This window comes from Cyprinodon tularosa, unplaced genomic scaffold, assembly GCF_016077235.1.
Source record: "Cyprinodon tularosa strain WSP-4 unplaced genomic scaffold, ASM1607723v1 ctg83, whole genome shotgun sequence".
Lineage (NCBI taxonomy): Eukaryota > Metazoa > Chordata > Actinopteri > Cyprinodontiformes > Cyprinodontidae > Cyprinodon > Cyprinodon tularosa.
Genome location: NW_024039596.1, coordinates 1,275,315 through 1,300,797, shown reverse-complemented (window position 1 = coordinate 1,300,797; position 25,483 = coordinate 1,275,315). Strand labels below are relative to the sequence as shown.

The 25,483-nt window shown below is 40.0% G+C and overlaps 1 protein-coding gene across 9 annotated transcripts in view; it reads right to left on the bottom strand.

The window, feature by feature from the left end:
- Positions 1 to 25,483, bottom strand: part of syngap1b (synaptic Ras GTPase activating protein 1b) — a 338,065-nt gene that overhangs the window by 39,342 nt on the left and 273,240 nt on the right. For 6 of the 9 annotated variants that reach the window (XM_038272431.1, XM_038272436.1, XM_038272432.1 and 3 more), the window contains 11 exons: positions 22,757 to 23,092; positions 22,495 to 22,639; positions 20,964 to 21,108; positions 20,593 to 20,829; positions 16,873 to 17,074; positions 14,410 to 14,612; positions 11,414 to 11,612; positions 10,442 to 11,032; positions 8,328 to 8,759; positions 7,866 to 8,039; positions 4,307 to 4,518 (listed from right to left, as the gene is read on the bottom strand). In XM_038272431.1, coding sequence (XP_038128359.1) covers positions 4,307 to 4,518; positions 7,866 to 8,039; positions 8,328 to 8,759; positions 10,442 to 11,032; positions 11,414 to 11,612; positions 14,410 to 14,612; positions 16,873 to 17,074; positions 20,593 to 20,829; positions 20,964 to 21,108; positions 22,495 to 22,639; positions 22,757 to 23,092 — 2,876 coding nt within the window. Of the gene's footprint in view, positions 1 to 1,443; positions 3,055 to 4,306; positions 4,519 to 7,865; positions 8,040 to 8,327; positions 8,760 to 10,441; positions 11,033 to 11,413; positions 11,613 to 14,409; positions 14,613 to 16,872; positions 17,075 to 20,592; positions 20,830 to 20,963; positions 21,109 to 22,494; positions 22,640 to 22,756; positions 23,093 to 25,483 lie in introns of those variants that run through there. The other 3 variants (XM_038272434.1, XM_038272429.1, XM_038272433.1) reach the window with 3 other exon arrangements.

Sequence of the window (25,483 nt, the reverse complement as noted above, 5' to 3'; positions counted from 1 at the left end):
GAGGGATTCTACACAGAGGTAACTAGTAGTTCATACATACATTAGATCATTGTGGGTTTTATTGATTATAAAGGTTCTAACTTATTAAGAAATAGGTCACACCTGAAAATGTTCAGTGCAGTTTAAGTAAATACTACCTAAAAAATGATCATACAGCCATGTTGCTTACAATAGTAATCCTTTATCCCTTTTTTTCCCCGGAATGGATACTTATTTTGTTGGATTTGTTTAACGTGTCTTAATGTTTACACACTTTTTAAACTCTATACTGTAAATAGCCATGGATTTCTATTTTAATCAGTAATGTTCTCACATAAGAGTTTTGATGGTCTGGTAAATTCAATAAGACAAATAATGGTTGATTTTCATGCTTTAGATAGAAAATGATTAGATTAAAAAAATCACAGTGAAGTTTGTTCTATTATTTTTTGCAAGCAAAAAACACATTCAGTAAAATCATATTTAAAAAGATGCAATCCTGAGCTGAAAATAAGAAAAATGAGAGCATCTTGCTGCTTTCTTTGATTTTACTTAAAAGCTTTATATTTCCATTGATTCAGATCTTTTTGGGCTTTTTTTTAATGTTTAAATTTATTTTTCAGTTTTATTAATGTAATTCTGTGTTTTCTTGGTCATTGGTTTCCTTGCCATTTTGTGTCATTCAAGTTGTTTTCTAGTTATATTTATGCAGTGTTGTATTTTTTGAGTTACTCTCTGTTGCCCCCTTGTGCCAGTCTCCTTTCTGCGAGCTCCCTTCTAGTTGCTTCTATCCACATCTGCTCCCTATTAGCTGATTAGCCCATTCTTTGTTCTGTCTGCCATATCCTTTCCAGGTCCTTATTGCTGGATTCTCTTCATTACTTCATTCCTGCATGCTTCTCTCCTAGTTTTGGTTTCCTGTTAATTATTTCTGGATTTATGCTTCTGTTACCACCTACAACTAAATTAAATCTGCAATAAATCATCTCTGCCTCCTCATCTCTGCATTTGGGTCCTCAACTAATTTCCACCAAACCTGACAGATATTATGTTTTTTAATTTTTTTTTATTTTTTTTTAATTCTCTGTCATGGATTGAGTTTTACAAATTGCATCTTTTTTTGTCAAATTGTGTTTTCTAGATCACATTCCCTTCACTTCAAGCCCAATGCAACACAATCTTGAAGCGCAGATAATGTGCAATATACTTTGAAAAGAATACATTATGTTAAACTCAATCTGACAAAAGAAATATATATATATATATATATATATATATATATATATATATGTGTGTGTGTGTGTGTGTGTCAAAAAAATATGTGAAAAACAACAAATAATATCTAAAAAGAAAAACTGTAAAATGTAAATATGAGAAAACAGCTAAATTACTCTCAAAACCTTATTTGATCAAGAAGTTTTTCAAAGTTTCCTATTCGATTTGTTCTTTTTTTCCCTAAATTTACATTTAAAATATGAGGTCTTTCCTTTCAACAATAATGGAACAAAACTCACTCCATAATTATTCAAAGCACTCCATACCAAAGCAATGCCAGGAAGGCAAGTAATTTCGTGGCCGTGGTTCGTTTTTCTGCTTTGATGAGGAATATTCCCTAATTTAAGTTTGTATTATCATAATTATTTTTGCCATCAAACTGAGGTTAGTACATAACCATAAGATAAGATAAAGGAGTTTGGGTTAATCATAATATACAGGGTTAATTAAGCGCCTGTCATTTATGAGGCTGAAAACGACATCAGAAATCCGCTTTATTCTGGCCCATTAGCCTCCCGTTTTAGTTTGAACTTCCTTCTCATCTGTGCTGCTGTCAAATGAGAAGCTATCAGCTCTAAGTAAGGTATTAACTACTCATACATGTAACCTCTGCATAGAACCTTAGAGAATAAAGGAAATCCAAACGATTCCTCCAGCATGTCGCTTTGGTTTAAGTAAGACTGCTGAGACCAGTTCTGGTCTTTTGACAGGTACTGGCATTGCTCTGAGCTTTAAGATTCACACACAGAGCATTAAGGCTTTACTTTAAAGAAACAAAAATCATGCAGACTTTTTTTTTTTACTTCTGCAGGGAAAGACAAGATTTTTGCAAGCTGACCCAGGAGCAGTATCAGACCTGAGCTTGCATTTTTTACCTTTAATGATCTACTGTAAGGTATCAGCTGACCCATGAAGGTCAGCTGAGGGTAACACAGAACATAAGGCTATGCTTTCACTTGTTAAATCACCTAGATTCTGGAGTCCATTCAATCTGGCAGGAAGGCCTGAGATGAAGCCCTCTGTCTGGATCGCCTTTATGTGCATTTAAACTCCGGTGATGCACAAGTCCTGCAATGCACTTTATCACACGGCCTGGCTCAGTGATCTGTGAGTAAAAAAACGGACTCGGAAGCTTCCAGATCTGCCACTTAATTCATCCCTGTGTGGTTAGATGGTCGAACTATGACACACAAGGTCCAAGTGTAAGCCTCGATAATCACTGATACCCCAGAGAGGGATAATCCGGGGCGATGCTGTGAGTGCTCTGCTAATGCACCATAGTTCCTCTAGGACTTTCAGCCCGAGTCTTTGCAATTAACATGCCGATATTCAAGTTTTCTCTGTGATGTTCTGTACTCCTTATACTATGTGTACAAAAATGTGGAGCAGTATTAGTCCCCAAGTTTCTTCTGTGCAGAGAAACAGCAGCAGTCCTTCAGTGAAACAGGGTTTCGTTAAAAGTGGAAGAGCTAAAATCAAACCATGGTTCTTCCAGAGTCCTGTGCTTTTAAGTCCACAGCAATCATTTAAAAAGTGCAGTTTCTTTCCCCCCCACTGAGGTTATTAAATAGTCATTCCTTTCGTGCTTTAGTGGAAAGAAATCTGCTGGAAAACTATGATTCCAAAATCCAATAAAGGAGCACATGTTCTTAAAAAAAAAAGGGCTGCTGGTGGGTGCAACAGCACGGGAGAGGAGGGTGGATGGTTTAAGGTTCTTTTACAAGCTCAGTTAGAGCGTTAGAGATGCTTTTCCCTTAACAGACGAGCAGGACTCCCTGTCTTCATTCCGAGTCTTCTTTCCTGGAGTGGATTAGAAGTGGCAATATTCTCTGTCACAGATATCCACCCTTCAGTTGCAGACCACAGACTATCACAAGATGTGAAAAAACGTTTCTCTTTTAAACTAAACTTTTTGTTTCCCTCACCATAAATAAAACAGAGATCAAAGCTAATGTCTGGCCTCACATAAAATCTGAAAACGCAGCAACTATCTCGGTTTCCAGGCCGAAAGAATCGATTCTCCGCTTCTTACTCATGAACCGCTTAATTTGCTGTTGATCAATAGAAGCTAAGAACTGCTCTTGCAGGCGGTCCCATTGATATTTCACCAAAACAGCCAATAAATGAAGCCTCATCTGCAGATCTCTGCTGTTTGCTAACAAAAAACAAGCCACACTGTGAGAATTTGACAACAGGTTAGCTGTAGCTGCTGCTTAGAGGCTTTTTTGCCTGATTTGAAAGGCAGAAACAATCAGGGCAACATCCTCTGTGTACTTCTTAACAAGACGTAGAACTATACGCTCCATAAAATGGTTCATTTTCATAGGAATGTCTTTGAATTCCCTGCTGTTGCTTTTTGGTATGATTTATTCACACTACAAACAACTTCTCACGCTATATTCTTGTCAAGATACTAAACCTGGTAGAAAGAGAAGTTCTTCCACTTAGATATGAATCTAAATACTCCCTTAAAGTCCTGCTTCAAACTTTTAATAATAAAACTTCTAAATAGAGGTAGACAGATACATCGGCCTGCTGACATTTTGGGCCAGTTTTTTCCCTCTTGTATCGGCATGGCCAGATACGCGTTATCATACACTAATTCTTTAGTGCATTCAGCAGCCGTGCATTGAGATCACATGCATTAAACCCTTATTTGCTATCTGTTGTTTTCTTTGATTTGTTAATAATCTTTTTAGTTTAAATTTAGACTTGTGTAACATTATTTTTCATCGCGAGGAAAAGATAAAAGCAAAACCCGCTTCAAGAAAAAGCCCACCTCCCAAAAAAAGCAAAAACAAAAAAGCAAATATCAGGGAACTGGTTGAACTGATGTCAAAAAAAATCATTAGCTGCCTTAACAACTCTGTACCCATCCATCTCTACTTCTTAGATTTATTTTAATACATTTTAGGAGCTCAGTATTTTAAAAAACAATGCCACTTTTATCACATGTCCAGGAAAAATCAATTTTCTCCGACATAAAATGATCCAAATGAAAAGACAACTGAGCCATCTCCTGCCCTTCATCCCAAAAACAGCTTCCAATTACCTGTTAATTATTCCTTTAATTTGGGAGTCTTTCTCCACCTGCTGTTGTCGTAGCCTCCTCTCGCTGTCCTCCAGACGGTTTTGGTACTGTAGAAGGATCTTATTGGTCTGGTGTTCCTGCAAAAGGAGCCTCCTCTCGTACTCTTCCAGCTTCCTGTGGGACATCACTAGTCGCTCCTTTAGCGAGTTGATCTCCTCTTCGTACTCTTTGACCTGAGTCAGGAACAGAAAAAAAGTTTCATTTAACATGTTTGAAGGCTAACAGGGCGACGTCCAGATGATATGGTTCAAAAGTAACGGGTCACAATGAATTCAGATATTCTACTGATTTCCACACATGTTTAAATGAAAGCAGACAGGAGGTGTACATTTGAGGAAATTCTCTGGTCTAAGGAAAAAACTATCCTTTCTCAGGCCTTAGAAATAAACATATCAGGTCTTTGGTTTAAGGAAAATAACAGAGCTCTTTTTTAAAAAGTTGCATAGTCATGTTATTTGTCATTTCAATGTATAAACCAAAAACTCCCTCTGATTACATACAACATTTTTATGACAAATTATGCCATTCTGATTATGACATTTTATTACAAATTATTCCATTCTGTTTATATTTTTGACTTTTAAGCTTAGTTTTTTTTCCTTGAATTGTTAGTAAATATAACATATGTTCTTATTAGCAATAAGAACATCATGTGACCAGGAAGATGTCAATGAGCATGTGTTGGGATCTGTAGGTTTGTCCACTTTTCTCCACCAGAGGGCGCACGAGATCTCCTGGGAGCATGAGCTTACTGCAACACCTGTCTTTTATCTGCTCATCAGGAGGCTCCTACTTAAGGAGGCGGAGACTGACACTCCAGTGCCAGAGTGTTAGCCAGTAATGGTACAGCTAGACCTGAGCCAAACCTGCCTGATCTTTTCTCTGTGTTTTTGTGTGATCCTGCCTGATCCAGTTTATTTCTCTCTCTCTGCCTACAGAACCAGATCTGTCAGAAAACCTGAAACCTGGAAGTAACTCAGTTCTGGAATCTTCCTGCCAGCATTGGAAGTGACTCTGTTCTGGTATCTGCCTGCCTGCACTCAATCAGTCTCTGCCTTAGCCCTCAGCCCTCTGCCTGCCGACAAACCTCTGGACCCTCTGGGTACCCACCTCCTGCTGATATATTCAGCCTCCAAAGCAGGTATTAACTCGATCATCAGACTAATGACTGGATCCCTGGAAATCCTCTAATCACTCTGTTCTCCATAGTGGTGATCCCCCCGTGACCAGTTGGACCAACCCAGTTCCAGTGCACATTTGTAAAACCTTGTGAATAAACCTTTGAACTTTTTCTCTGTCTCCTGAGTGTTCTCTGCATGTGGGTTAGACATCTTGATCCCCACATGACGGCATGCATTCAATCGGTCAACAAGACCGAGCAATGAAGGTGAGCAAGTGTGGAACTTCCAGCATGTTTGCAAGATCAAGATCATGTGTAAAAAGGTACAAGAAGACATTTGAGAAGTTAAAATTGAGCTGGAAAACAATCTGGCTGTTGGAGTAAGCTAAAGCTGGAGCTTAAGAATGTCCTTGCTGACAGTGCTACTGGTGTTAGCAATGCTTTTAAGCCCTATCCTCCCAGATATTGGCTTTCCTCAAGGTATTACAGCATGGTCGGGACTTACTTATAGTGTTGCGCCGATGCCATGTTTTGGCCCCGAAACCAATACCGCATACCTGGCTGTGCAGTATTGGCTGATACCGATACCATACCGATACCATCTGTTTGAAATTGATGTGTGTATGTGTATATATGAAGAACTGCATACTACTCGGATGTAAAATAATTGCCATCATGGCTTTGTCAAGCTGATGCCTACCTTTGTTTAGCAGGAAAAAGAAATACAAAGTGAATCCAATACAACTTTTTATTGCCTACCTTGAATGGGTGACAGTAGGTGAATAAACTTTAGGCTCTCAAAATGGTGTCGGTGCCCTATTTGTTGGTACTCGCCGATAACCGATATCACCATTTGAGTGCTGGATCAGGGCCCCACCTGCTACTGGTATCGGTCTAACACTACTTATTTAGTAGCTGCATCAATGGCCAACATCCGGATTTTGGTAGTTCAGCAGTTCTGCCGGTATGTCCTTCTGTTCTGACTCGAAGGAGGCGGTCGCATTTTCCTGCTACTCTGCAATACCCAGATCTGTCCCTGAAACACTTTAATAATCACACTGCCAAATTACATGACTCCTTCTATAATAGAGTGACTATAGAATCAGATTAATTTAACACAATTTAATACAATATATATAACTAGGGGGTCCCCGCTCCATCTCGCCATCAGTTTGGGGGTCCTTGGCCTGGAAAACGTTGAAGACCCCTGTTTTAGGGTAAGCTTTATACAGAATGTATTCTTAATTTCAGCAAATTGATGCACATGTTAGTTAACTTAATCCACAAGTAACTGATAGATGTAGTATTTTTAGTTTAAATTGTAAATTGACCAAATTTAGGAATAGTTTTTCTAGTCATATTGACCACTCAAAGGGCTTCACACTACTACCACATTCACATACGCCACTTTACTCTACCCTTTTAAAATCTGGACAAATCAGTTAAATGTTTGCTAATGCTAACCAAAGTTTATGAATTGCCATTTGCCAAATGCCTGGTCTATCAATTCAAATACATTAGCTTTGATGGAACCTAGCAACCAGCTGACAAACAGTATAATTGAATATTTCTCCACCATCTTGTTTTTTGACTCGCTATGTAAAATGACTTCCTTACTAAACTGCAGAGATGGCAAAAGTACTCACTTTCCGTACTTGAGTAAAAGTACAGATACTTGTGTTAAAAAATTCTCTGGTAAAAGTGGAAGTACTGATTAAAGTTCTTTACTCAAGTAAAAGTAACAAAGTACAGGCTTGTAAATTTACTTAAAGTATAAAAGTAAAAGTAGAAACCACTTTTTTCATGCCATTGCCTACATTTTAAATGGATGTCTGCCAATAGGACTAGATCTCCGTTGTGTTAATTTTCAATCATCTCGTCGTCCATGCTACTATGCTAACGCCACCGCCACCAAGCTGCAATGATTTGCCGCCAATGAATACCGCAGAATCTGTCGATTCATCTTGTAGTGGTGCGTCAAATGCAACGTAGATTCCCATCCAATTAGATTGAATTTGGTATTGATGACGTGAAAAATAATAACGGTAACTCCATTGAAATGATTCAAAACTAAAGTAACGAGCCAATTTTTTTAAATGTAAGGAGTAGAAAGTACAGATATTTGTGTAAAAATGTAAGGAGTAGAAGTAAAAAGTCGCCATAAAAATAAGTAGTAAAGTAAAGTAAAAATATCAGAAAAATCTACTTGAGTACAGTAACGAAGTATTTGTACTTTGTTACTTCCCATCTCTGCTAAACTGACATCATGGCATCCTACTGCTCTTCAGTAGGTCACGAAAAAAACTATAAGTGTTTGGTTTTCTACTTGAACTTTAAATTTCATCTGCATTTGGTTTATGGCATGACTCACAAAAACCACACAGTTAAATGGATGCCTACCCTGTCCATGCGAGACTCATCCATACTCTTAGAGTACTCCTTCAGCTTGAATTCCTCTCGGTCAATTCGTGAACTTTCAATGTCAGCCGACAGATGAGGCATGTTGGAGACCCAGGCCACTGTTCGCTCATTTGCTGGGGTCGGGGGATTGAGGGTGGCAGGTGATTGGGAGCCCTGGAAAGAAACGTTGGCAGAATTACTATGGGAAGAGGAGGAACAGCAATTTCATCTTAAATAGAAACATACAAAAGAGAATCAAAAAATGTTTTAGAAAGCTGTGAGAAGGAAGAGAAACAAACCATTAAAGAATAAGCATAAAAACTGCACGCAAAAGAAAAGCTCTGAACTGTGCAGAAATCATTTTTATAACAAGCAGGGTTTCATTCAAAGTGCCTTGTTCATTAAATATAAGCTATGCACGGACATGCAGACCTAGAGAAGCTGACAGTGTGCAGATGTTACCTGTTTAGTCATGGTGGGTTTCAAAAGGTGCTGTTGAGACTGCTGCGGTGACTGCTGAGTGTTCTGACTGGTAGTCCCCTGCGGACTCCCACTTTCCCTGACCGAGCTCTGCTGGTGGGGGAGACCCGGGGCAGTGTTGTCTTTGACAGATAGCTGCCGGGGCCCGTGCTGCCTGCCGCCGTACCCGGACTCTGGAGACTGGAGGAGGTTTCCGCTCTGCGGACGGGTTTTACCAGAGCCGGCAGGTGCTGCTGCTGAGCTGACGGATAGCTGGTGGGAGGTCTGGGACTTGACACGTTGGCTGGGAGGTGGAGCAACAGAACTCTGGCGCATAGGCTGGACTGTAGAGGGAGGTGTGGTGGCCAGGGAAGAGTGGGATGTTCCTGTCTGGGAGGCCATACCCAACATTTCCTGCTGCTGTTGCAGATTATCCTTGGAGAGAAAACAAGGGCAAAATCAAGTGTTTTTGGATTAAAATATAGATTATAAAAAGGCTTTTTATACACAAATAGACAGAATATTTGTGTAAAGTCTGCTGGCCTTGAAGACAAAGTTTGCATTACCACAATGCAGAAGTATAAAGACAGGTAATGACCAAGAAGACAAGTTGATTTTGCCCATTAGAATGTCCAGCTGTTTGGATGAATTTCCATGATAAAACTAAAGAAAAAAAACAATCTTCTGGACTTTGTTTCCAAGTTTGAAGACGTTTCTCTTCCCATCCAGGAAGCTTTTTCAATTCAGTGGATTGTTAGACAACACAGTCTAACTTTTGACCCAATTATTTCAAGATATATAAAATTATTTTTCAGGTGAATATGCAGTAATTGGTTCATGTGGTGCATTTTGATCCGTTGCTTGATTAGTCATGTAACTATAGTACTGCTTTAAGGTGGCCTGAGTTCCCCTTAAATACCAGAGCAGAGGGGAAGAATGTAGTGATGGAGATATGTGCTTCTTTTTCTTGAGATGCTCAATGTGTTTTAACATACTGCTCTGATTTTGTTTTTTATTTTATTTTTTATTTTTAAATTTTTTATTTTTTATTATGAAAAATGTAATATGTTGTAAATATGTATGAACTTCCTGTGGTTTGGCTGCTACCTTGGCCAGGTCTCTTGAAAAAGAGATTCTGATCTCAATGGGACTTCCTGGTAAAAAAAAAAAAGGTTAAATAAAAATAACAAAGGTAAATGTTGTTAACCAACAAAACAGATCTGACCTGATCAGAAATATTTTGGGATCAGAGATATAGGATATATTCTAGAGGGGTGAATGGGACCTTGAATTTACAAGTAACTCCATGACTTCTAAAACCTGCTGGTCCAAAGTGGTCAGCTATTAGACAAAACACAGCATGATACTGGTGCTGTCCTTCAGGGGCACTTACCCTGGAAGTTGCAGGTCTAGCGCCCCTCGTGGGTTAAACTTACGCAGTGTTGCTTTTAACAGACAACCTTATCGAACAATGTCACCGGACATCTCCGAATATGAGCCATAAAACGGTCTTAAATCAGAAGCAACAGGACTTTTCTGAAGACCTTTCAACACCCATCCAGAAGACTTTGTAACTTCTGTCGGCTCGCATAAAGCAATCTGTAGTTGGAGAGCTGATGTTTTTAAACAACCTTGAGGTCCATCCACCTAAGCAAATTGCAGGACAGATACAAATCAAAAACTAACCCGTCGTTTTCCTGGGTTTTTGAAGACTTGCATATATGGATTTTGTGTTTGGCCATATGATCATGATTAGTGCGCTTTTGTCTTTGGGGTTATTCAAGGAACAAATTGTTGATGCTTTTGGGCTAAAATCTTTTGTTCTTTGACTATAAAAATTTTAAGATTTTGAACAGAGAGGAAAGATGGTTTGAAAGCGGGGTAAAGGAAGCCATATTGGTTAAAAGAGAAAAGCCATAACGGAACTTAGGGGGAAGATTGCATTTTCAGGCTACGAGCAATTACATTTCAGTCCTGGAACTCATTCAAACCTGTCGGCTCACACAAGGGCTGACAAAATTCACAAAGACTCCTGGATAGGTGATGATTTCAGAAAAGTTAAGCCTCTTATGTGGTTGCCTATAAGGGCGTAACGATTTCAGGAAGAATTACTTTACCTGCATATGCATGGAGATTTGCCTGCGTCCGTAGTCAGCCCTGCTGTAGTCGTCACTGTAGCTGTGTGAGTGGATTATGCTGGGCTGACCCAGGTGACCGTCCCGGGTCCTGAGGGTGGACAGATCCTCACTGCGAGAGAACCCCCCGTGGGCGAACTGTGGGATGTAGGCCGGATGAGAGGGCTCGGGTTCAGGGGTCAGGAGCAGAGGTGCTGGGGGTTGAGCCCGGCTGTGCTGGTGATGGAGCTGTTGCTGCGGCCCGTCAGCCGTCGCCAGATGAAACAGGGGATTCTGGAAGGAAAGCGGGTAGCGCATGGCGGCGGCCTGGTGTTGCTGCTGCTGGGATAGCGAGTCGGTGGTGGTGCCCATCTGGCTCAGCTGGCTCAGCCGGAGGCCGCCTGACATGCTGGAGCCGCCGGAGCCAGCTGACAACCTCCCACCGGCCCGCAGCTGGCTGCTCAGGCCCGACCCCAGGCCGCCACCGCCTCCGCTGCTCAGCCCACCGAAGCTGCCCATACCGGCGATGGAGGCCTGGGAGGAGTTGAGCATGTCCACCGACTGCAGGTTAGACACGCTGTTCATTCGGGAATCCTGGAGGTCCATCATAGATACGCTTTTATTTACACTGAGACACCTAAATAGTACGGGACATGAGATGCTAATGTGCCCCCTTATATTTAAATGTTAGGTGGGCACGGATGACATGGGTGAGGGTGGTGCGGGTGTTTTACCACGAGGTCTGTCAGGGTATCGGAATGCCTGAAAGTATTTCCCAGGAAATACCGCTAGAATGAGTTGCATGGTGACTCAGTGGGAAAAAAGCAAATGTCATGATAAACTAGAGCCTCTGTACGACCATTGCAGACTCTTCCAGTATGACCAACATGCATGTCATACTAACCTCACTAACTGGAGAGAGATAACCTAGCGGATGAGATGATGATGCCCGTGGTTCGGCAAGATGAGACTCACCTTAGCGTCTGGTTCCGTGATGTCGGAGCTGCTCGTGCAGTACGCCGGGCTGGATCGGGCCAGAGGGGGTCGGGAAACGTAAAACATGTCTTTGGAGGCTCGATGAGGATGATCGCGGTCCTGAAAACTCAGCTGGGAACGGGACGGCATGACCCCCCCGGTGGAGGTGGGGGAAGGCAAACGCGTGATATCTATGGAGCTGGAAAACAGGAAGGAGTAAAGCCGACAGGATGGATCTGGAACATTCTTTTACGTTCAGCTGCTCCAAATCTGTGGTATTCTGGGAATATTCACTCAACACTTTGTCACAAACATCTTTTCAAACAATGAAATGTCACTTCTGCTACGATCCTTTACTATACATGCAGCCCCACATGAAAACTGAAACATTTTCATCAGCTACACTGGAAAAACCGTATCTATGTATTATTGAGGTATGGAGAGAATTTTGTTCCGTTTTGTTCCGTTATTGTCCCATTCAAGAAACACATTTTGTGAATGGAAATTAGAAAAAAAAAAAAAACACACTTTGCAAAATGAAATTTTAAAAGAATTATTCAAAAAACACGTTGCTATCCAAAAATGCAAATATTTTCATATGTGCAGCTAAAACACAGACAGACGCAAGAGTAAGAAAATAAAAATTTTACTATGGCGAAAAGAGAAGTTGTAGACAGATTGGAGTTTGAAAATGACAAGAGTAAATACTGGGGACTCTTTAAAAAAAAAAGCGAGATCCGATCTGTCCTGAGAATGATCCTCTGGTAAAAAGGTAAGTAAATAAATATTTACATCTTTCTCATCTCACATTGCATTATGCCTCTACACAAAAAACCTGTGCTGCTGCAGCAGCAGACAGCTGGAACTTTTCTCTTCACATGCACAGCACGGGTGTCATTTCAACTTGTTTCAAGAGGGAGTAAATGCCTGCAAAAAATCAGCAACTTGTGCTATACGACAGATAATTATGGCAATTCAAAGACAAATTTTTGAGTTTAAAGTGGCACATTTACGAGAACTAACATGCACATTTAAGACATTCTAAGCATGGAAATTTGAAAGAAAAATGTACCAACTTCAGAGAATAAACATCTAAATTTACAAGTAAAAACACCCAAATTTATGAGATTTACAAGAAAAAAGCAAGAAAATTTACAAGATTCTAAGCATGCAAATTAAGAAGAAGAAAGCACGCAAATTAAGAGAATAAACATGTATATTTGCGAGATTATAAAGAGGCAAATATAGAGGGAAACAAGTAGCAAATGTACCAGAATAAATTTGTAAATTGACTTGATTATAAAGATGCAAATTTAGAAAATTTATAAGAACAAAAATCCAAAATTACAAGAACATTTTTGAGATTCTAAGCATTCAAATTTAGAAGAAAAATGTAGGATATGTATCAGAATAAGCATGTAAATTTACGAGAAAAAACAAGCTATTTTATGAGATTATAAACATGCACATTTATTGTATCATTAATTTTTACTTTAAAAACTTACATGAGGAGGCCATTGTAGCATCAAATTCAATTACTAAAGCCCCCCCAATTAATGATGGATTTGCATGTGCTTTATGTAGCATACCTGAACATGTATTATAATCTTGCGCTGTTCCGCAAATGTCCATGTTTTAAATCTTGCAATTTTGCTACTTGTCCCCTCTAAATTTGCTAGTTTTTTTCTTTTTAATTATCTACTTTTTTCGTCTTATATTTGCATGGTTTAATTTAGTAAATATGTATGTTTTTACTCGTAAAGTTGTGTGTTTATTCTCATCAATATGCCACTTTAAAATTGAAATTCCAATTTTTTGTTTTCGTTTTTTAATGGCCTTTATACGCTGGTGTAATTCTAAACATGGTTTGTCTCCCATTTTTATGCCCTTCCACTGTGTTGGTGTCTTTATGTTGATGAATCAATGTGCTGTTACAAACTGCTGTGACAGATAGTGACTTCATATCTGTCAAACCATTTTAAGAACATGTTACAATCCGTGTATCATTCGTTCTTTCTATTTTCAATTGCCAATCAAAAAACAAAAAATAAAAAATTGACTGGTTATTTTGTTATTTGTTTTTTATGGTTAAACCAAAAACGAAAAAAGGATTTGTTTTTCATATATCAATTCTAAGCTCAGATCAAGAATACGAAATGGAAAAACGGACAGCAACGCAGAATTTGTTTTTAATATTTAATCGGTACAGTTTACGTGACCCGGAAATAGCTCTTTGCGCAGCAGTTGGGGTAATGAAGTGGCTACCATGGCGACGCTAGAACCACACACTATGTTGATCGAGAAGCTGTTTGTTGTTGCTAGTTAAAAGTAAAGTGCACAGAAAAGTTTCAAGAAAAAAGTTATACCTGGAAAATCCTGCAAATTTTCTCCGTTGTCATGTCCTCCTCAAGAGTCACACGCTTGGATCCTCGAAATAAAACGTAACTGTCCATGGCTGATTTATGGCTGGTCCGACTGCCTTATCTGGTGCAGTTTGATCGAACGTGGTGGGAGTAAGCCAATTGTTTTTTTAGCTAACGCTCCACCAAACTTCCGGGTCATGTAAACTGTACCGATTAAATATTAAAATCAAATTCTGCGTTAATCCGGATTTGCGTTGCTGTCCGTTTTTCCATTTCGTATTCTTGATCTGAGCTTAGAATTGAAATATGAAAAACCAATCCTTTTTTCGTTTTTGGTTTAACGATAAAAAACAAAAAACAAAATAACCAGTCAATTTTTTATTTTTTGATTGGCAATTGAAAATAGAAAGAACGAATGATACACGGATTTTATTACCTTTTGTACTTGTTAAATTTATTTGGATAAATCCAAGGTGGTAAGAAACCAATAATTAACTTGCATTGCATTGTTATCCTGCATTGGCTTTAGAATTATAAAATAGACTTTTTGTAATGTTTAACCATTTCTAAAAACGATATATCCACGATTACACCCCACTGATACATATGCGTTGACTGTATAAATGTTCCTACCTGTTCAAGTCCCTCATCATGAGATTCTGGAACTCTGATGAAATCCCTCGGTTAAAGCTGGGTCGAGACAGCAGCCTGTCTGTCTGTCTGTCCTGCACCCTGTCTGTCTGATGGCTCGGCTGCCTCTGGAGGTGAGGGTTACGCAACGCCATGCTGATGTCATTCAGGAGGCGGGGCAAAGGCCCCAGCTTGATGATGGCATCCTGTAGCCAGAAGGAGAAAACTTCAGAAAGCTGCAGGAGTGTTTTTTTATACCAAGAAAAATCATCATTTGAAAGCATATAAAATATTTATGCTCAATCTAAATACGATAGGAAAAAATTGCTGTAAGCTGTTTAGTTTTTATTAGTGATGTGCCGTTATTGCGCTACCACTAACTATAGTGTATATAGTTGATAGTTCACCTGCGAGGTGATATCATGAGGAGAATGCATGACCAAAGCTGCGACAGATGAGAAATTCATCAAGGCGACGTGTGTGTCAGATTTTTGGAGACACTCTATTGTTAAAGAGGGACAATCTATAACTGGAGTTGGGACACTCAATGTTTTGCAGCAAAAATACAGTAAAAAATGAGAAAAAAAAAAAAGTATTTAGAACTTTGTCACGTGTGTGCAAACATAAAAAGTAAACCTTTTCTTTAAAATTCTGGAGGTAGCACAAACATAACATCAATACCTTTGGCAGAATTCAAATAAGCGAGTTTAATCTGGATTAATCTAGATAATTCCAAGATTACAGTGAGATTAATCTAGATTTAAAAAAATAATCTATGCTCACCAGTAGTTTTTATACATTCCAATAAAATGTTGTCACTTTGACGTTCAAATCAAATCAAATCAAATTTATTTGTATAGCCCTTTACAATAGCCAAATGGTACCCAAAGTGCTTTACAACAAAGCCATAAAAACAATACATAACACATATAAAAACATACAAGATACAATTAAAAGTGCTGTAGTGGTGCGGTGCTGCAGGACATTAAAAGCCTTCCAGAGGTGCATAGAAAGGAGCACACAGAAAGATGACATCTAAGAGACAGTATTATAGTCAGAATTAAAAGCTAAATTAAAAAAGCGGGTTTTAAGCTTTTTTTTAAATGTATTCTGATTCAATGTATTCTGGATAAATTATGTATGCTACGTAGTACTGCGTTAGCTCCATAAAGCCAAAACAGCAACGAGTAGCATTAAAATTTTTAAGCTTGAACAGGAGGGCACTGAAATCGGTGAGAATGTAGAAATCACAAGAAGTTATGAAAAAGAGGAAGACCAAACTGTTTGTGTGGCGGCTGCTAGGAGATACTAACCCAGATGGAGAGCTATGCTACCAAGAGCTCTAATTTCTAACTGAGATTGTTTACTGTAAGCATCGGGATCAAACAGCATACCTGCGACTGAAAGCTGCTTCACTGTCATATTAAAGGAATAGTACATCCAAAACATGATTAGCCTTCATTTTCTACTCACCCCCATGCTGAACAACACCCTGGAGTACTTTTTTGATATCTCAAATGCATCTGGAGATCTGGGAGGCTTCTTGCTGTCTGCTGACATTCAAATAATGGAGGTCTATGGCGCCCGAGGCAGAAAGGTCCATAAAAGTCCACAAAAAACGTGTCAATATTCCTCCATACTGCTCGTCCAATGTATTCCAAGTGTCCTGAGTGGGTAGCATCGAGAATTTACTCGAAACGAAGTCATTTAGAATGTTTTTAGAGCATAAACAGTAGTGTATAGGATTTCCTAAAAGCGCGTTCATGAGTCTACGGAAACCGCGGCAGACCAAACCAGATGAAAGTGCGCATTCAGCTCGGCAAAGAACTCATGCTCTTCCTCAACACTGAAGTCCTCAGACATTTTTCTTTCGTTGTTTCTTTCTTTGCACAGGTAAACAGCACATTTCTTCTTCTACGCTTGCATTATCGGCAGAGCAGACACTGAATGCGCACTTTCATCTGGTTTGATCTGCCGCGGTTTCCGTAGACTCGTGAACGCGCTTTTAGGAAATCCTATACACTACTGTTTATGCTCTAAAAACATTCTAAATGACTTTGTTTCGAGTAAATTATGGACGCTACCCACTCATGACACTTGGAATACATTGGACGAGCAGTATGGAGGAATATTGACACGTTTTTTGTGGACTTTTATGGACCTTTCTGCCTCGGGCACCATGGACCTCCATTATTTGAATGTCAGCAGACAGCAAGAAGCCTCCCAGATCTCCAGATGCATTTGAGATATCAAAAAAGTACTCCAGGGTGTTGTTTAGCATGGGGGTGAGTAGAAAATGAAGGCTAATCATGTTTTGGGTGCACTATTCCTTTAAACAAGGATAATATTGATTAACGCCCATCGGCTCCAGATTATGTCTTTAAGGTTAATGTTTTTATCCCTAAGTGCATCTGTGAGTTTTAAGTTCAGCTTAGATCAGAAGCACTGAGAACGATTGAGGTTCACCTTGCTGAGCTGAGCCATGACCTCCCACAGGAGGCTGTGCAGTATAGACAGCTCTCTGCCCAGATCGATGTAACCCTCAAAGCCGCCTGCATTGCTGACACTGTCCAGGTTGGAGATCTCGTACAGGAACTGCTGCATGGAACCCCACTCCATCTCCAAGAACTCATTCATAAAGCACATGTACTCCTCTTTATTGCCAAACCTGCAGTTCAAGCAGAAAGGAAGAACACAAAAGGATGGGTGGGTTTAAAAATGAAGAAAGAACCCATGAGAGTAGAGTAAGGCATCAAGTTTGGGACTAATATTCAGTTTTTAAATTTTGGGCACCTAGTTTTGATGTCCAATTTACCAAGTGGAAGAAACCAACAATAAAGTTTGCAGGAAGTGTGTGCGCGGCTCAAACATTCAAATGTGTGGCGTAATGACCAGTCAAATCGGTAAAAACAAGATTACATAATGCAAAATACAGTAGACAACTAATCTGATCACATACCTCCAGACTGGAGCTGGGCGATATGCACTTAAAATCTTATCATGATAATGGGCGATATAAAACAAAACTTCTTCGCAGTCTTCCTCCAGTACCTCTATGGCTGTGACTACTTAACCTGACTCCGCCAGATGGATTTGCTCCACATATCCATCAGGAAACCTTCCGTTGAAGTAATTTTGGGAAGGGGCGAAAATACTGGTTAGCTGATTGGCCTATGTTGGTGATAGACGGGCCAAATAAACCAATCAGATCAACGAAGCATATGACGTACTAACAGAGCGACGACGAAGAAGAGCCAATTGATAGATCAAACTCTTGCCGAAACCAGTCGGGAGAAGAGCAAAAACATCTTTTCCTCTGAGAAAAGCCTCCAGAGCAGTGTTTTGCTCTTCTTTCAGTGAAGAAATACTCTATAATTCCGATAAAACTTGCTCGATAGCCACGCTAACGCTAGTTTCATCGGCTGAAGCTGCCATGTTCTTTAGACTGAACTGTCGCGCTTCTCGTTGCGTCACACCTCAACCCGCCTCAAAGCCAACGCTGATTGGACGTTCGTTTGGTGAACGGCTCCAAATTTTCTTTAACGGAGAGTAGCCAGACTGATTAGCGAGTGAAACCTCGAAAGCTCGCGAGATCAGGATGGTCTCACGAGGCTAGTGACTAAATACCACAGCCATCACAGCCCCACAATCCCAAATGATACCCTTGAAGAATATACACATTCAAATATAGCTTCTTCAGGACACAAGTTACATAAAGAAGTATGATTTACATCCCTAAACATCTCATAGAAACTGCATGTAATCATATTCTTCGAATTTATCATTGCCCTAATGGAAAAAAAGAGAAAGAAAAACAAAAACACACAATGAAGAAAATAAGTACTTGAACACCCTGCTCTATTCTCCCACTTGGAAATCATGGAGGCGTCTGAAATTGTCATCGTACGTGCATGTCCACTGTGAAAGACATATTCTAAAAAAACAATCAATATATGATTTTTTTTAACTATTTATTTGTATGATACAGCTGGTAATAAATATATCAACACCTGTCTATTAGCTAGAATTCTGACCCTCAAAGACCTGTTAGTCTGCCTTCAAAATGTCCACCTTCACTCCATTTATTATCTTAAATTAGATGCACCTGTTTGAGGTTGATAACTGCATAAAGACACCTGTCCACCCCTTACAGTCAGTAAGAATCCAACTGCTAACATGGCCAAGACCAAAGAGTTGCCCAAAGACACTATTGTAAACCTACAAAAGGCTGGAAAGGGCTATTTTTACACAAGTGTATAAAGTGAATGTGATTGGTCGTTTATCAAGGGGGAGTGATTGTTGTGGCGGAAGGTTTGCAAGCATGTTTGGTTGTGGCCGGTTTCTCTGAAGCATCTTGCTAACCAGTTAGCAACTTAGTGCTAGTAGGTTCACTGTCAAGGAATGCTATGGACAGTGGAAACATGCAAGAAGAGTAAAGCGGAAACGAAGTTGTTGTGGAAGATGACACCAGGGCAGCAGAAGTTGTACCTAACAAAATTTCTTCTTGTTTACACTTGTGTGTACGAAATGACAAAATAAAATATTTCTAAGTCAGAAGGTTGGTTGCTGTAGAAGGCTTAAGCCTTGCCTCGCAACGCTGCCAGTTCTGTTAGCTCTACGCTTGCCGAAGACAAAGACGTCCATCCCCGAGAACACTGGGATGGAACTCAATGGGAAAGGAAATTATTCTTAGTTCTTATTAGCTGCGGCATATGAGTAAAGATGCTGTGACCGAAAAAACTTGATCGACAGATTACCGTTGATATATGATTGGCCAAATTTAGCTGTTCAAGCTGAGGTATAATCAACTGACATACATAAGATGATGAACCCACCCCTACAGATTTTAAGACAGGATTTATTTTTTTTTTAAATAGAAATTTTCTAACTTTTGGGACAATATGGTCTGATAAAGAGTACATTCATATGCATTTAAATATGACTTCCCTACAACTTTAAACCAGCACATGTCAAGGCCCCTCTTAAGTTTGCCAGTGACCATTTGGATGATCCAGAGGAGCCATGGGAAAAAAGTCATCTGGTCAGATGAGACCAAAATAGAACTTTTTGGTCATGATTCCTTTAATCATCTTTGGAGAAGAAGAAGGATGAGTACCATCCCAAGAGCATCATCCCTACTGTGAAGCATGGGGTTGGTAGAATCATGCTTTGGGGGTGTTTTTCTGCACATGGGACAGGGCGACTGCACTGTATTATTGAGAGAATGACTGGGGACGTGTATTGCAGGATTTTGGGGAACTTCCTCCTTCCACCAGTTAGAGCATTGAAGATGGGTGGAGGCTGGATCCTCCAACTTGACAATGACCCGAAACACACAGCCAGGATAACCCAGGAGGGGCTCTGGAAGGAGAATATCAAGGTTCTGGCGTGGCCTAGCCAGTCTCTAGACCTTAGAATCTTCTGAGGGAGCACAAACTTACCCAGAATTCTGAGAAAAAAGTCAGAATTCTGACATTAAAGTCAGAATTCTGACTTTAATCTCAGAATTCTGACTTTTTTTTCTCAGAATTCTGACTTTAATCTCAGAATTCCTAGATTAAAGTCAAAATTATGAGAAAAAAGTCAGAATTCTGAGATTAAAGTCAGAATTCTGAGATTAAAGTCAGAATTTTGAGATTAAAGTCAGAATTCTGAGAAAAAAGTCAGAATTCTGACTTTAATCTCAGAATTCTGACTTTTTTCTCAGAATTCTGACTTTTTTCCCATACTATACTGAAATAAAATTGAAAAAATCAGTTAAATTTTTTTTTTTCAGTGGCCTTAATCCTCTTCCGTACAAACCTGGGTGATCAAGAAAGGATTTGTATGGAGGAGTGGGCCAAAATCCCTCCTGCAGTGTGTGCAAACCTGATGGAAAACTATGGGAAGTGTTTGACCTCTGGAATTGCAAAGAAGGTACGACTGTACCAAATATTAACACTTATTCTCAGGTGTTCAAATTCCTTTTTGCAGCTTTATCATATCAGCTTAATATATTGTGATTTTAGGATTTTATCTTTTAAATTATGTCTCTCACAGTGGACATACACCAACAATAACAATTTCAGACCCCTCCATGATTTCTAAGTGGGATAACTTGCAAAACAGCAGGGTGTTTAAATTCTTATTATAAATATATAGTCCTTGCTTAAAAGAATGCTTGTTAAAAAATGAGGCTGTACTGACTTGGAAAAGTTCGCCAGGTTTTGCACTACTTTGGCGATAAGTGTGAGAGTGCGTGATGTCTGCTCGTCGGGGTACTCCTGGGTGAGGTTGAAGAGTGACGGGGACATGATGGCAGGACACAGGAAGCGCAGGAAGAGTGAGCCGCTGATGAGACGGTCGGCGATATCCTCCCGACCCCTCTCAGCGCAGCGCACTCTCCAGGATGCAAAAACCTCCTTCAGCTCACGAGGGAATACACTGCAAAGTTGTGTAATACAATTTTCATAATCAGACAGAAACACATTACTTTTCCTTTCACCCTACTCAGGACAAACAACAGCAATGCAACCTCTATGAATAGCTTATAATTTTTGCAGTAATTGGGAGCTTACCAATGGGAATTAACGATTTTGCAGAGAGCCAGTTCACAGCACATTCGAAGATTGGCTTGGTGGTCTGGCAGCACAGATGGGGGTATTCTCATTGGGTCCACTTCACAGTTTTCCTCTGACTCATACAAGGCCCTTATGAACTCCCCTGCAGGTGACATTTTTATTTATAACAAGTCCACTTTGAATGCTTCCATCAACCGAAGACTGTTAAATGTGAAGAATAACATTCGATGTTATTACTTCTTCATTGATAATGTCTGTTCTGCCTGGGTTCTCATCGCCCCTGCTGCTTATTACATGTCAATCTCTGTCACCTGCTTTGCTGTTTATGATCAGTTCCAGCCTGTGAGTCTGTCCTGTCTACAGGAGACTGTTGGTGGGTTGAGGCCCTCAGGGTCTCTAAATGATGCTGTCCCTCTTCGATTATCTAAAGAGGTCTTCCCTACTGTTGGAACCTCTGTTCTGGCACTATAAATAGCAGACTGCCCACAGGTGTGGTGCCTGTATATTTTTAACATGCAGTTGTACAGCCCCTAATTAAAATACCTGGACTAGATCCTGCATTTATTGTCAATTTCAGGCCAATCTCCAAACTGCCTTCCATTTCAAAAATCCTTGAAAAGACAGTTTTCAGGGGGACATGTCCACATCAGTTCTAACGCCTGTGCTGTGGGACACAAAATCTTGATCTCTTGCTTGGAACAGCAGGTGGGCATTAGGGGCGTAGCTCTGGAGTGGTTCCCTTCATATTTGGCTGACCTATATTTTCTGCGTTAGCCTTGGGGACCATTTCCTCCTCTCTTATGCAGGAGTTGCATGTGACAATTGAAAAAATCATACAGTGTATGCCCGGCTTTAAAGAGGAGATGTGGATGCAGAGGAGGAACAAGTTTGAAAGGGTGAAAAATAACTCATATTGGGGATGTGAGATATCTGGCAGAGAAAATACATAAGGAAGTACAACATAATTCCTAATATTTTCTTTTGGAGCAGTGGTTTCTTTTCTGAGTAGCTGTTTTGACTGTGTTCTTGTAGGACTTGTTTCTCTAAAGGACAAGGACACCCTCTTACAAGCTTCAGCCGTGCTAAGGTGAGCTTATAAAAGGTTTTTGTCCTGGAGTTGATTCACATATTACACACCAAAACATTTTTATTTCACAGGACCCTTCTCCTTCATTAATGCTATACAGGATGGATAATCCCATAGTATCTATGCTGGCATTTATTGTTTAAACATGTAAAATTATATTTTTTTACTAACTTTTACTATAATTTTAAGGATGAAAAAGTTGCTTTACATCTATTCAGATTGAAAATCACATATTTTATTTGAGTAATATTTCCAGTTTTTTATTACAGTTCTTAACTAAAGCAAAAATAATTAACAAAAACCAGGCTATGGTAGACTAATTATTACAAATGATCTAAGAAAAGAGCATTTAATATGCTAAAAAGATTTTTATTATCCTAAATTTTCCTGAATCTTGCAGCTGTTATGTGTAAAATGAAAGACACAGCAGTGTGGACTCACCGATAGCATCCTTGAGGTACTTATGTCCAATCAGTTTGAGGTACTCTTCTATGGCTTTGGTGGCCAGAGTGTTCTCTCTGAATATAAGGTGTTCTCGGTCGATAAATCTGTCTACCTCACACATTGCCATGTCAGACAGGAAATCCTGCAGGCACAGAACAGCAGTTAAGGATTAATCCTCAATCAGAGCCAGTGAGTCTGAGTTTTTGGTACAGAAAGTTTGGGATAATCATAGTAAAGTAAAGCAACCATTGTCCCGTACCTTTGCCTTCCCTGTGCTTTGCAGGATGTGCACCAAAGCACAGGCCACCTCCTCTTTGCTCTTTACGCTCAGCACGGGCTCCAGCACGGCGCACAGGGTGCGGTAGTTGTTGGTGACGTACTCTGCAAACTCCTTGTACAGCTCCATGGGGAGGATGTTCATGGTTTGGAAGCGGGACTTGAGGCGAAGCGATGCGTTGATGATTTTCCCTCCTCCGACGCCGGCTCCCTTTGTGAGGACGCTAGGCTGGATGACTGGGTACCACTGCTCCACAAACTGCCGCCCGGTGATGCTTGAGATGGGGATGCTGACCAATCCTAAGTAAGTGCTCTTTTCCTTAAAGATACAGAGAAATTATGCTAAAAACACACCCAAACTAATGGAAAGATATTTACTGAATATTTTCCTCAGAAATCAGAATAGTTTAATATTTAGGGCAAGGCAAGTTTATTCATATGGCACAATTCAGTGCATGGACAATTCAAAGTGTTTTACATGAATAAAAAAATTAAATAGAAGGAAAATTAAAAGCAGGTGTTGGGATCAAATGTCGATGATGTAACTAGAACTAGAACCTCTGAAAGCACACCCCTCCGACAGTTTTTAAAAGGAAATACTTCCTATTCAACTTCCTGTTGCCGGCGGCCCGTGGCTGCCTAGGCTGGACTCTAAGCGCTTCTCAGATGAAGCTACGCTAAGTAGTGATCAAATACCTTCGGAAAGGTCTGTGCTCACTGGACCGAGTTAGACTACAATTTCTTGCAATTCAGAGGGAGCTGCACATAGTGTTTTTGTTTTTCTGCAATTCAAACCAAGTGTTTCCTAAAACCACCTGCTGCATCAGCCTCCCTGTAAAGTTGGCTCTTATTATTGCACTGAATAAATCTTAATGCTTAAGCTGCTGTTGGATAAAAGGACTGGACCGAAGACGGGGCCTGCAGAAAACCAAGAAAAAGGCAAAGGCCTTCACTCCACCGGGCCAAAACAGTAACATCCATCCTCCCCCCTTTCTGTCTGATGCTCAATAACTGCTCCGCTTGGGAGAACTAGGTAGAATAGATAGTCGTGTTTGTGTTTTATTTGAATAAACTTTCTGATTCAACTGCTGATGGTTTCAAGAGTTTTAACCGAATGCTAATGCTCACTGAACAGACTGAATGAGCAATGCGGTTCTGAACACACTGTTACATTGGACTGGCTAGCATTGTTAGCTCCAGCTACCTAATGCCGGACATGTGGTAGAAGCCGCATTATGAACTTTAACTCTTCCTTTATTTCATCTGAACCCGACCAGAACAGACCCCCTGTGGCCAGCTAAGCTAAACCATTCTCTTACTCACCTTTCACCCTAAAACTGAATGAAACTGCACTGTTTTGACTGCATTTAACATCTCTGTATCAGGGTTTATTCATATTTATCTGCTTCTATTTTGAAGGACACTTTCAATGCATTAACCCCTTTAACTTGAACATTCCTCAGAAACCTTTGAACGGACTCTTAAACCCCTCTTCCCCTTTTAATTGTTTATTTGTGCTTATTTCCAGTAGTCTTTAGTGCCTACGTACTTATTAGAAATAATACTGTGTGATTAGTAGCTAATAAAGGTACCGTTGTATTAAATCCCGGGTCTTTTGTGTTTATTTTACGCAATGAACGATTTATCACTCATGCTGGATTCAGTCTTCTGTCAGTAGTATCTAAATGAACAAACACAGATTTATTTGGTTGGTGATTAATAAATCTGCTGATAGCCACAGTCTGAACCCGCCCGCAACCGCTCCCCCCCACCGAGGAAGAGAGAAAAAAAAAAGGAAAAAAGAAAAAGAAAAACATAAATAAATAAATAGGTAAATAAATTAATTAATTAATAAATCAAAACAAAAGATTTGAAAAAAAAGGAACAAATGTCGTTGGTAGTGCGCTACTACTACAATGGTGCCATACATGAAAGCTTCCTATGCTTCCAACCAGCTGAGACCCTTAATGCAGAAGGCCTCAGTCAAATGATTGTCCGTTGTTTAGAGAGACATGGTCTAGACTACAGAAACAACTTGGTGGGACAAGGTTATGACGGAGCCTCTGTCATGAGTGGCAAGCATTCTGGGGTTGCAGCATTAATACAGAGCAATGCCAGATTTGCGTTTTACGTGCATTGCAATGCTCATTGCTTAAATTTAGTTCTTGTTGATGCTACAAAATCAGTGCCTGAGGTTGTGGACTTTTTTGCACTTCTGCAGCAGCTATATAACTTTATATCTGGCTCTTATGTGCACCTGAGGTGGCTTGATGTTCAACAGAAACTATATCCATCACAGCAGCCCAGGGAACTACAGTCACTTTCAGACACCAGGTGGGCCTGCAGATATGCAGCATGCCGTAATCTTAGGGACAGACTTCCTGCAGTGCTGAAACTATTGCAAGATCTCTCACTTGAAAAACATGGTGAAAGATCAGTGCTAGCAAGGGGGCTTCTTTCACAAATTGACTTGCAGTTCTTGGGGCTTTTGGTCACTTTCTGTGAAGTACTTGGGGATGCCAAGTGTCTGTCAGACATGCTCCAGTCCAGCACTCTCAACTTAGCAAGGGCTGTGGATTTAGTACAGTCCCTTAAAAGCACTTTCCACAATTACAGATCTGATGATTATTTTAGCAAACTGTGGAAAGAGGTTGAGGAGCTTGCACAACAGTGTGAAATTGGTGTACAAGCAGACAAGAAAAGGCAACGA